The 13655-nt window shown below is 37.6% G+C and overlaps 1 protein-coding gene across 1 annotated transcript in view; it reads left to right on the forward strand.

The window, feature by feature from the left end:
• Positions 1-13655, forward strand: part of RELN (reelin) — a 360093-nt gene that overhangs the window by 155840 nt on the left and 190598 nt on the right. Inside the window, exon 9 of the mRNA XM_024738082.1 lies at positions 2273-2418. Coding sequence (XP_024593850.1) covers positions 2273-2418 — 146 coding nt within the window. The remainder of the gene's footprint in view (positions 1-2272; positions 2419-13655) is intronic.

Here is a 13655-nt window from a genome sequence, read left to right on the forward strand (position 1 = left end):
GGGGGGTTTTTTTTGGTTTTTTTTTTTTTTTTTTTGCGGTACGCGGGCCTCTCACTGCTGCGGCCCCTACCATTGCGGAGCACAGGCTTCGGACGCGCAGGCCCAGCGGCCACGGCTCATGGGCCCAGCCGCTCCGCGGCACGCGGGACCTTCCCGGACCGGGGCACGAACCCGCGCCCCCTGCATCGGCAGGCGGACCCCTAACCACTGCGCCACCAGGGAAGCCCTGAATCCTAGTTTTGATCAATGTATCTGGGTTAAGGATCATATATAATGAGCTCAATTTAACATCCGTGAATAATCTGTACTCATTGTGGTGTGAAGAAGAGCCTCAGGCAGGTGAAGCCTGCCACACACTACGGTATTATCTAAGCTGATGGCAGGCCCAGTGGGTATGCCTTACGTCTTAGTGCTGTGAAATGACTCCCCCAAGATCATATGCTTCAATTCTCTTGAACTTCTGGAAGCTTCTGAAAGCTTTTTTACTCTTTCAGTATAGAAGTCTGATATCCCTCCCCATTGATTTTACCTGCCATAATTAGTTTAATAGTCATAAAACATTTCTTTGCACACATCACTGCTCTATTTTAGAACATCACTGCTGATGGCATATTGCAGAGATCTCTTAGATTACCATTTAAGATCCTTTACAGTCAGGCTCCAGTCTAATTCTCAAAATTATGCCTACTTATCACCTATGTAATTTATTCATATTTGTCATCTAACTTGGATTTTTCTCAGTCCTTTAAAGCCAATTGAAGACCTGCTCATACATGAAGCCTGCACATCTAGACCAGCCCTGGACACAGTGATTCCTACCTTCCTCCACTCATTAGCTTTCCATATGCTGCCTTTGATAAATATCAACTAGACTGTAATTTTTTAGAGCAAAGATTAGATATTTTTATACTCTTATAAACCCCTTCCCTCCAGTACCTTCCTTAACGCTTACTACATCATGAGTTCTCCATAACAGATTAGTTAATTACCTGAAAGGCATAACCATATCATTCATTTATTCATGTATTGAATTACTCAACAAATATTTTTGAATTCCTACCATATGCCAAGCACTGTGCTAAAACCTGGAATACAGGGACATGACCCCTGCCCTGCAGAACTTACAGTCACTGGGCCCAACTGATACTCTCTGTCCAGTTATTTTTCTTCATTCCTATTTTAAGAGTATATAAAACTTAAAAGAATGTTTGGTCTTTCATTTTTTAGCATTTCTCTATGTGTGACATTACCAAAAAATGATTAATGCAAAAGCTTATCATATTTTTTAAAACTAAATACTCAGTTTACTCAGCTCCAGAGTTGGATCTTGCCTTTGACTATTCACTTTAAGCTGAAAAAATGTAGGTTAAAAAAAAAGCATCACGGGCTTCCCTGGTGGCACAGTGGTTGAGAGTCCGCCTGCCGATGCAGGGGACACGGGTTCGGGCCTTGGTCCGGGAGGATCCCACATGCCACGGAGCAGCTGGGCCCGTGAGCCATGGCCGCTGAGCCTGTGCGTCCGGAGCCTGTGCTCCGCAACGGGAGAGGCCACAACAGTGAGAGGCCCATGTACGCAAAAAAAAAATAAATAAAAAAATAAAAGCATCACAAAAAATTATTTTTCTTTATTCTTTGTAAGCCTGGTGTTCTTTTGGAGAATAACAAAGTTTGTTGTTTATGAGCTCCTCCTTGGGGACATCATGCACTTCCTAGGTCTGGTCAGACACTTTTACTCAAAAGCTGGCTGAGAATATATGATCATATCAGGGATTACTTTGACCTTTTCTGTATTCCATGTTTTGATTAGCAAGCTGTTCGGCTCATATCCCATTTATAGACAAATTGTGAAAGGCTTGAATGGCAAGCCAGAAATATATGGAATATTGAAAAGGTCAGTGTGATTTAGCCTGTATCCACAGTATTGAAAATATATGACACGTCATTATCACACTTAATTCCCACAACAAGGACTGTGGTAAAGATGGGAAATTATTCCAATTAAAATATTCTTGTTTCATACTGAAGGCTGAGGTGGCAAAGCTCAAATGGCCTCTTGACTCTTTTTTTGTGATAACTTAATAAGCTAGAGAGAAACTGTAATTGAATTAAACAAGACCAAAAAAAAAGAGGTAACAATTTCTTTTGATTTCGGAGTCCACCATAGAGGGAATAACATAATGAGTTTTCTAAAAACTCTAATTATACATGAGTAAGACAGATATAGCTACAAAACCAATTCAACAGACACCCCATGCTCTCTTTTTATCTACAGCATAGCTGTCAGTCAGATGGGAACTCCATTTATTTCCATGGAAATGAAGGCAGTGAGTTCAATTTTGCCACCACCCGGGATGTAGATCTTTCTACAGAGGATATTCAAGAGCAGTGGTCAGAAGAATTTGAGAGCCAGCCTACAGGGTAAGTAATTGTTATCTCCCATGCTGTGTATAGCACTTACATTTATTCCACTGGAAATATTTTAAATGCATCTTGTTAAATAGCAAAAGTATACTTAATACTGGTGATCCTTATCATAGACAAGCCAAAAGGGGTACACTTATGTTAAACATTCTTTATTAAGTAATCAACTGTTTTTATGCATACTAATTTTTGTGATTGCAAATACCTTTTAACTTCAGTTGAATCACTTATATCTCATCTTTGTTTCTTCAGCTTTTACTGGGAAAATGTGTTTTATTTTTCAATGCGTATAGAATATAAAATCTTTCCACTACTTTTATATTGAGACTTTCAGTTGTCTTCCTGGGGTCTGAGATTTATAGATGCTGTTACCTAATTTTCAGTGGAGTGTGGCTGTGATCTGTAAAAATTGATTTAGGGGGTAAAATTTAATCTTTGAGAGATTTTTAAAAATATTTTTAAATTTTTTAATTTTTGGCTGTGTTGGGTCTTAGTTGAGGTGTGTGGGCTTCTCTTAGTTGTGGTGTGCAGGCTCCAGAGCACGTGGGCTCTGTAGTTGTGGCACATGGGCTCTCTAGTTGTAGTGTGCAGGTTCTCTAGTTGTGGCATGTGGGCTTAGTTGCCCTGCAGCATGTGGGAATCTTAATTCCCTGACCAGGGATCAAACCTGCGTCCCCTGCATTGGAAGGGGGATTCTTAACCACTGGACCACCAGGGAAGTCCCTGAGAGATATTTAAAGAAAGGATATGGGGTTGAGGTTGAAACAATGAGGATGGTTTGGTGGTAGTATTTTCTGGCCATTCTGAACTATGTGACTTCTTCTGGGTCCAATGGCCCTAAGATATTTCCTATTAATTGAGTAGCACTTTCAGAAATTCAAGTTGAAAAAAATTAATAGGTTCAGAGAAACAAAATTCATAAGGTAGTATGAATTGGAAAGAAATTCTAGAAATTCTCTGGTTTGCACCTGGATTTTTTTTTTCAGTATACACTTGTAATCATAACACCAGGTCCTTACTGCTGTTTAGTGTATGTTTTCTAAGACTATGATGAAGATGAATGAAATTAACATAAAGTGTAATTTCATGATGGATATGAAATAGCAATAATTTACTGCTTAACTACGAGGAACTTTCCCAGAACACAACATTTGAGGTAGTCACATCCCTCTGATCTCAACAAATTCAATCAAAATTGGATGGGATTCTAAGTGTCAGAGGGGCGAGAAGGCCACTATTGATGACCTCTTGGGTTCCCCACTTCCTATGCATTGCCCAGAAACTGCATTTGGACCCAATAAAAGGGAAATCTGACCAGCAGCCTAAGCCACTGCTACTGCTGCTTGACCTTCTGCTGCCACATCAGGGTCTCTCACTGTTGAAAGCTAGATTTCTACAGCAGCTGACCCAGCCCTGCTCTTCCCCACCTCAGGGAAGTCCAGCTGTGGGAAGCCTCTGAAGGAGACTGACACTTTGAGGGACCCCACCCCCTCAAGGGTGCACTATTGACCTTTCCAAGCCTAGCAGTGATGCTCAAGCCCTTCAGTCCACAGAACCTTCTCTTTCAAGGTTCCTGTCACTCTTGAAGTCCCATGTCCAGTGTGGCTGTGGTGTCTCCTTGAGGGACCAGCAACCATTGTTCCTCTTTCTTGTGTCCAGGATCTCCCCAGGAACCTGGCTGCTTTCATTTGTAGCTCTTGTACTACATAGGGCTCATTCCACTCCCCTCAGAGACCCATGGGCTTTGATGGGGTCTAGAACTTTGACAATGCATGCCAAGTCTTCTTTACCTACCTTCTAGAGATAAAAGATCCATCACCAGCTTTACATCACCATATCAGTTCTTTCTTTCTGACCCCTGATATAAAAGACCAATTCAAATCACTTTCCTGATGATGGAGCTTAACTGCCTATGAGAGGGTCCCAAATTTTGAAGCACCAGAGACTCGTGACCTCCAGTCCTTCACCTCTCCAAGCTAATACCACCTATGCAGCAGTTGTAGGTCATTTTCTTCAGTGAGACCTACATCCTCTAGGAACACAAATGATGCCACAGTGTTGTCCAGATACCCAGTCACCATCCCACTAAAGCAGAGAGAGAAACACAAGCCTCCAGTGGTACCATTCTGATACATGCGTAAACCCTTTCCTGTTATTTATGTAGCTAGCTGGCTAGCTAGTTACCAAGTTATCTCTTTCCTCGAAGTCCTAATGTCCTCTTATTCTTTTGGGAAGAGATACAATTTATTTTTACCTATGGCCTTCATATCCACATATTCCCTCTCCTAGAATGCCCTCTTCTTTGTTTTAGCTTGCTGTATTATCAAAAATCATCTATAAAAGAACAAAAGAATGCTTACTGGATGGATTAATGGTCCATACAGCTCTCTGCTACTAACATTAGTGGAGACTTAGTACAAACACACACAAAAAAACCTTTATGAATTAAGCCTAGAAAGGAATAGATTTGATATTAGAAGAAACCAAGCACATTTTAGAAAATTAATGTACTAATCCAGAAAAATAGCTGGCAAAAAATGTATTCCAATTAACAGATCAGACATTCTGCTATCTCAGAGCACTACTGATGTGAGAATTTGTGGCTAAACCAAAATATTCATCTCCCAAAACAAACAAAATAAACTAAAAGTATTTATGCTTAAAAAAAGAGCTAAATTCAACACAGATACAGAGGAACATCAGAGCAAATTCCATTCGCTCAGTGACTCAGGTGGTTTCTTTGGCCACTTCTCAGTACTGAGATATATCAGGTTTTGGTCACAGATAAGAGGCCGATACTTTCAGGCTGTGACATTGTCAGCAGATTTCTGTTCCAATAACGTAGAATAATGTGCTCAACAAAAGCACCTGTGCCACTCTAATTAGAACACAATTAATTCACCTTAATTCTAAAAGCAGCTTAATTATTCTAGCAACCACACCTTAGGTTTATTTGTAGCTTTTCCCCTAGGATATCAGACCACACCGCCCCTCTCAGAACTACCTCATTTGTGCTCTCATCTGGTGAACCATTTATCCACATTGGCGTTATATTATTTAAAAAGGTATAAAAGGATAATGAGACTAGTGTTTTCTCTGTTTGGGGATGATGGTAAAATGCTGCTTTAATCCATAGCGTTGTATGTGAATGTGTGTGTGTGTGCCCCCTCTCCACATCCACGCATTCCCAAACGATGCTTTATTGATCTGAGAAAGAAAGCTGTTATAATAATTTATAATCAAAGCTCCAGGGAAAAAAATCCTGTCACAATCAAATTAACATGAAGCATTTTTACCTAGGGTACGAGCTGACAAAGAAACACAGATTAGGAACTTGGTAGTGAAATTCTTGTTGTGTTTTATCAGCCAGATTTACTGAATATTTGTCTCATTACTCCGCTCAGCCATCACCACCCACAGAATTTATCATCAAAAGCTCACATGCTAAAATAGACATAAAACGTAGGTGGTAAATCCCCACTCTATTCAAGAGTGACCAATTAAATTGATTGGATTGTAGCTTTGAGGTCACTTTCTTTTAAGACAGAAAAATTAAATTATTAATATGGATATAATATTTTCATCTCGTTTAACTATATTTTTCTCCCATAAGAATTATGAGAGAGGGCTTCTCTGGTGGCGCAGTGGTTGATAGTCCGCCTGACGATACAGGGGACAGGGGTTCGTGCCCCGGTCTGGGAAGATCCCACATGCCGTGGAGCGGCTAGGCCCGTGAGCCACGGCTGCTAAGCCTGCGCGTCCAGAGCCTGTGCTCCGCCACGGGAGAGGCCACAGCAGTGAGAGGCCCGCGTACCAAAAAAAAAAAAAAAAAAAAAAAAAGAATTATGAGAGAGAAAAAAGAATATGCAGTCCTCTCTAATAATAGCTTCAAAACATTTCATATGAATGGAAAAAAAAGCCAGTATCATTATGACTTTTTTGGAAACCACTTTCCAAATATTCCTGTTTTCTTTCCATTTGAGTCAAATTATTTGATCTCAGATCACAAGGATGCAAAAGCTGTTTGCCTTTTACATCATAAAGCTGTATGTTGATAGGCTTATTTTAAGTGGGATTTTAAAGTTTCTTTTCTTTTTCCTAAAGACACATCTGTTACTTCAGCAAGAGAGAAACTTAAATAGATACACTGTTAATTTATGTGAGCCTTTCTGAACTTTGGCTTAACCTCACAAACACATCATTTAGTTAGCAACTACCATATCTCACCCATCTGAGGCTGTCTTTGGGTGGGAGGGGGCTTTGAAGAAAAACACATTACTAGAATATGGAATTTGTATACTTGTCTTTCATCCCAAATGAAAACATTGTATGTTTTTAACTATTCAGATAACTTTTAAAAATATCTGTTTTTTTGCTGTCACCAAAGTATTCATGTTAGAGAAGCTCCACACATGTAATGAATATTAAACTATTTTTTTGAAGTGTAGTTGATTTACAATGTTGTATTAGGTTCAGGTGTACAGCAAAGTGATTCAGTTATACATATATATATATATTCTTTTTTCAGATTCTTTTTTTTTTCTTTTTCTTTTTCCAGATTCTTTTCCATTATAGGTTATTACAAGATACTGAATATAGTTCCCTCTGCTACACAGTAGGACATTATTGTTTATCTATTCTATATATAGTATTTTTTTAAAGATTATTTTGATGTGGACCATTTTTAAAGTCTTTATTGAATTTGTTACAATATTGTTTCTGTTTTATGGTTTGGTTTTTTGGCCACAAGGCATGTGGGATCTTAGCTCCCCGACTAGGGATTGAACCCACACTCCCTGCACTGGCAGGCAAAGTCTCAACCACTGGACCACCAGGGAAGTCTCTATATATAGTATTTTGTAACTGCTAATCCCAAACTCCTAATTTATCCCTCCCCACCTTTCCCCTTTGGTAACGGTTTGTTTTCTATGTCTGTGAGTCTATTTCTGTTTTGTAAATAAGTTCATTTGTATCATTTTTTTAACTTCCACATATAAGTTATATCATATGACATTTGTCTATGACTTATTTCACATTATTATCATATGACATTTGTCTATGACTTATTTGTCTATTTGTCTATTATTTGTCTATTGTCTTATTTGTCTATTTGTCTATTATTTGTCTATTTGTCTATTATTTGTCTATTGTCTTATTTGTCTATTTGTTATCATTTGTCTATTATCACATTATCATATGACATTTGTCTATGACTTATTTCACATTATTAGTGTAATAATCTCTAGGTACATCCATGTTGCTGCAAATGGAATTATCTCATTTTTAATGGCTGTATAATTGAATATTAGACTATTGAATCAACACAGCATGCTCTAGTCTTCCCCACCTGCCCCAAATCCTTGGAAATTACAGAAAACAAGCAAATGAATCTATAATGACAACAGAGTGTGCCCAAATTGAGTCAGGAATTATGAAGTGTTGCACAAAAGAAGGAAAAAAAGTAGAGAGAGAAAGAGAGAGGAGAAAAGGATCTGATGGAAGGAGGAAACTATAACCCAAAACATATATTGAATGACACACTACAAAAGGGTCCTAGGTACTGGACACAGGAATCAGATGGGTCTCTGGAGTCCTGCTGTCGGGATTGCTAAGTAGGTGAGTCTTTGACTACACACACTTCTGTGCAGGCATGTCTGACCCTAGGAACAGACAATGAATGTGGACACTTGGAATGGAGAAGCAGGGCAATGCCAGGAAACTGGAAACCTCCAGGACCCCTATGGTACCCCCCACCCAAGGGCACATCTGCTCCCATTGGTGGGCATTTTTACACCAAAACTAAGGAAGAATAGCAGATACAAATCTAAGCAAATGGTCTAGAATCATCAAATCTGAGGAAAATCCACTCCATTAAAAAAAATTCATCAAACTAGAGAACTAAGAGCTGAGAAAATAGAAGTAGCAGAATAAACAAATGGAGATTTTATAAGAAATATAATTGATACCCTCAGAGAGAGAAGAGAGCATACAGCAGTTGTGAAATTAAAACAGATTTTGTGAGGAAAAAATAGAGATGTGAGAAATGAAAATATATGATTGTTGAAACAAATTTAATGGATTTTTTCCCTCTGAATATGAGCATTAGCATAGCTGAAGAACAAATTAATGAGCTGGAAATTTGAGTCTTGAAATCTTTCCAAAACTTAGGGTTATTGGATGTAAGAAAAAGAAATGTAAAGTGTACAGGGGAGATTGGCACTTCTAACATTAGAAATAATAGGAATTCCAAAAGGAGGAAGGGTCAGAGGGAATATGTGGAATGAAATATTCAGAAATATAATTGAAGACAAGTTCCCAAGACTTAAAAAAGAAGAAGAAAGAAAAAGACATAGTTCCTATGAATGAAAATGTTTAGCAAGGTGGATGGAAAAATATCCAGTCCTAGACCATCAGGGAGAAACTTTAGAATGCAGAAAAAAGAGGAAATGCTAAAAGCTTCTAGATGAGATTCACTGTATAATACTTTCCTTAGTAACACTAAGCATAATTTTATAAAATGAGGCAGTTATCTTAATGTTATGAGAGAAAATTATTTGGAACATAACATTCCCCTCCAGTCAAATATCATTCAAGTATTGGGGAAAAATAAAAATTTTCAGACACACAGGGTTCAGAAAGTTTACTACTCCTGAATGCTCTCTGAAAGAATTACTAGAAGATGTATACCTGGAAATAAATCCAAGAGAAATATGATAGATTCAAGAAAGAGGAGTGAGCAAGGAAAAAAGTAAAGCTTGTAGTTCAGACTGAAAAAAGTATTGATTATTGAAAAATTTTAATAAAAAATTGGAATTAAAGCCCAGATGACCTCAATATGAGAGGTACAGAGGGAGACTGACAAGAAGAGAAGAAGAAGGGATTAAAATACTGCTAAAGTTCTTAACTTGCTTGGAGTGAGGATATAGATCTTGGGTAACTCTTAATGTTAATAGAAACCTTTAAGGGTAAATATGTGTGCTAAAGAAAATAGATTAGACCAGAGGACAGACAGCAGAAGCAAGAAGAACTACAATCCTGCAGCCTGTGGAAAACAACCACATTCACAGAAAGATAGACAAGATGAAAAGGCAGAGGGCTATGTACCAGATGATAGAACAAGATAAAACCTCAGAAAAACAACTAAATGAAGTGGAGATAGGAAACCTTCCAGAAAAAGAATTCAGAGTAATGATAGTGAAGATAATCCAGGACCTTGGAAAAAGAATGGAGGCAAAGATGGAGAAGATGCAGGAATTAAAGAACAAACACCTAGAAGAATTAAAGAAGAAGCAAACACAGATGAACAATACAATAACTGAAATGAAAAATACACTGGAAGGAATCAATAGCAGAATAACTGAGGCAGAAGAACGGATAAGTGACCTGGAAGACAGAATGGTGCAATTCACTGCCATGGAACAGAATAAAGAAAAAAGAATGAAAAGAAATGAAGACAGCCTGAGAGACATCTGGGACATTAAATGCAACAGCATTCGCATTACAGGGGTCCCAGAGGAGAAGAGAGAGAGAAAGGACTGGAGAAAATATTTGAAGAGATAATAGTCAAAAACTTCCCTAACATGGGAAAGGAAATAGCCACCCAAGTCCAGGAAGCGCAGAGAGTCCCAGGCAGGATAAACCCAAGGGGAAACACACCGAGGCACATAGTAATCAAACTGACAAAATTAAAAACAAAGAAAAATTACTGAAAGCAACAAGGGAAAAATGACAAATAACATACAAGGAAACTCCCATAAGGTTAACAGCTGATTTCCCAGCAGAAACTCTACAAGCCAGAAGGGAGTGGCACGATATATTTAAAATGATGAAAGGGAAGAACCTACAAACAAGATTACTCTACCAGGCAAGGATCTCATTCAGATTTGACAGAGAAATCAAAAGCTTTACAGACAAGCAAAAGCTAACAAAATTCAGCACCACCAAACCAGCTCTACGACAAATGCTAAAGGAACTTCTCTAAGAGGGAGACAAGAGAAGAAAAGGACCTACAAAAACAAACCCATAACAATTAAGAAAATAGTAATAGGAACATACATATCGATAATTACCTTAAATGTGAATGGATTAAATGCTCCAACCCCAAAACACAGGCTTACTGAATAGATACAAAAACAAGACCATATATATATATGCTGTCTACAAGAGACCCACTTCACACCTAGGGATGCATACAGACTGAAACCGAGGGGATGGAAAAAGATATTTCATGCAAATGGAACTCAAAAGAAAGCTGGAGTAGCAATACTCATATAAGATAAAAGAGACTTTAAAATAAAGAAGGTTACAAGAGACAAGGAAGGACACTACATAATGATCAAGGGATCAATCCAAGAAGAAGACATAACAATTATAAATATACATGCACCCATCATAGGAGCACCTCAATACATAAGGCAAATACGAACAGCTATAAAAGGAAATAGACAGTAACACAATAAAGGTGGGGGACTTTAACACCTCACTTACACCAACGGACAAATCATCCAGACAGAAAACTAATAAGGAAACACAAGCTTTAAATGACACAATAGACCAGATAGATTTAACTGATGTTTATAGGACATTCCATCCGAAACCAGAAGATTACACTTTCTTCTCAAGTGCATATGGAACATTCTCCAGGATAGATCACATCTTGGGTCACAAATAAAGCTTCAGTAAATTTAAGAAAATTGGAATCATACCAAGCTTCTTTTCTGACCACAATGCTATGAGATTAGAAATCAGTTACAGGGGAAAAATGTAAAAAACACAAACACATGGAGGCTAAACAATACATTAGTAAATAACCAAGAGATCACGGAAGAGGTCAAAGAGAAAATCAAAAAATACCTACAGACAGATTACAATGAAAACACGACAATGCAAAACCTATGGGATGCAGCAAAAGCAGTTCTAAGAGGGAAGTTGATAGCAATAGAAGCCTACGTTAAGAAACAAGAAACATCTCAAATAAACAATCTAACATCACACCTAAAGGAACTAGAGAAAGAAGAACAAACAAAACCCAAAGTTAGCAGAAGGAAAGAAATCATAAAGATCAGAGCAAAAATAAGTGAAATAGAAACAAAGAAAATAATAGCAGAGCTCAATAAAACTAAAAGCTGGTTCTTTGAGAAGATAAACAAAATTGATAAACCGTTAGCCAGGTCATCAAGAAAAAGACGGAGGGGACTCAAATCAATAAAATTAGAAATGAAAATGAGAAGTTACAACAGACACCGCAGAAATACAAAGCATTCTAAGAAACTACTATAAGGAACTCTAGCCAATAAAATGGACAACGTGGAAGAAATGGACAAATCTTTAGTAAGGTATACGCTTCCAAGACTGAAACAGGAAGAAATAGAAAATATGAACAGACCAATCACAAGTAATGAAATTGAAACTGTGATTAAAATTCTTCCAACAAACAAAAGTCCAAGACCAGATGGCTTCACAGGTGAATACTAGGCAGAGCAATGTCCCTATCAAATTACCAGTGGCATTTTTCACAGAACTAGAACAAAAAAATCTTAAAATTTGTATGGAGACACAAAAGACCCCGAATAGCCAAAGCAGTCTTGAGGGAAAAAAACGAAGGTGGAGGAATCAGACTCCCTGACATCAGACTATACTGCAAAGCTACAGTAATCAAGACAATATGGTACTGGCACAGAAACAGAAATATAGATCAATGGAACAGGATAGAAAGCCCAGAGATAAACCCACGCATCTATGGTCAACTAATCTGTGACAAAGGAGGCAAGGATATACAATGGAGAAAAGACAGTCTCTTCAATAAGTGGTGCTGGGAAAACTGGACAACTACATGTAAAAGAATGAAATTAAAACACTTCCTAACACCATACATAAAAATAAACTCAAAATGGATTAGAGACCTAAATGTAAGACCGGACACTATAAAACTCTTAGAGGAAAACGTAGAAAGAACACTCTTTGACATAAATCACAGCAAATCTGTTTTGATCCACCTCCTAGAGTAATGGAAATAAAAACAAAAAAAAAAATAAATGGGACCTAATGAAACTTAAAACTTTTGCAAAACAAAGGAAACTATAAACAAGATGAAAAGATAACCCTCAGAATGGGAGAAAATATTTGCAAATGAATCAACGGAGAAAGGGTTAAACTCCAAATCATATAAACAGCTCTTGCAGCTCAATATTAAAAAAACAAGCAACCCAATCCAAAAATGGGCAGAAGACCTAAATAGACTTGTCTCCAAAGAAGACATACAGATGGCTATGAAGCACATGAAAAGCTGCTCAACATCACTAATTATTAGAGAAATGCAAATCAAAACTACAATGAGGTATGACCTCACACCAGTTAGAATGGGCATCATCAGAAAATCTACAAACAATAAATGCTGGAGAGGGTGTGGAATAAAGGGAACCCTCTTACACTGTTGGTATGAATGTAAATTGGTACAGCCACTATGGAGAACAGTATGGAGGTTCCTTAAAAAAATAAAAATAGCATTACCATGTGACCCAGCAATCCCACTACTGTGTATATACCTAGAGACAACCATAATTCAAAAAGACACATGCACCCCAATGTTCTTTGCAGCACTATTTAGAATAGCCAGGTCATGGAAGCAACTAAATGCCCGTTGACAGATGCATGGATAAAGAAGATGTGGTACATGTATACAATGGAATATTACTCAGCCATAAAAAGGAATGAAATTGGGTCATTTGTAGAGACATGGATGGTATGACAGTAGAGACTGTCATACAGAGTGAAGTAAGTCAGAAAGAGAAAAACAAATATCATATTTTAACACATATATGTGGAACCTTGAAAAATGGTACAGATGAACTGGTTTGCAGGGCAGAAATAGAGACACAGATGTAGAGAACAAATGTATGGACACCAAGGGGGGAAAGTGTTTGTGTCATGAATTGGGAGATTGGGATTAACATATGTACACTAACATGTATAAAACGGATAACTAATAAGAACCTGCTGTATAAAAAAATAAGTTAAATAGAATACAAAAATTTTAAAAAAAAAGAAATTTGCAATTTATAGGCTACATAACTTCTAAAGCATTAGGTTAACATAAAACAAAGAGTACTTAGTCCAACAAATGCCAGGAAAGTGACAAAAAATAAACAATAAAAAACAGGGTAAATAGAAAACAGAAAACAATTTGGCAGGAACATATCAGTACTATCTGAACATATCAGTACACAATAAATTTG

Source organism: Neophocaena asiaeorientalis, unplaced genomic scaffold (genome assembly GCF_003031525.2).
Source record: "Neophocaena asiaeorientalis asiaeorientalis breed wild unplaced genomic scaffold, Neophocaena_asiaeorientalis_V1.1 scaffold170, whole genome shotgun sequence".
Taxonomy (NCBI): Eukaryota; Metazoa; Chordata; class Mammalia; order Artiodactyla; family Phocoenidae; genus Neophocaena; species Neophocaena asiaeorientalis.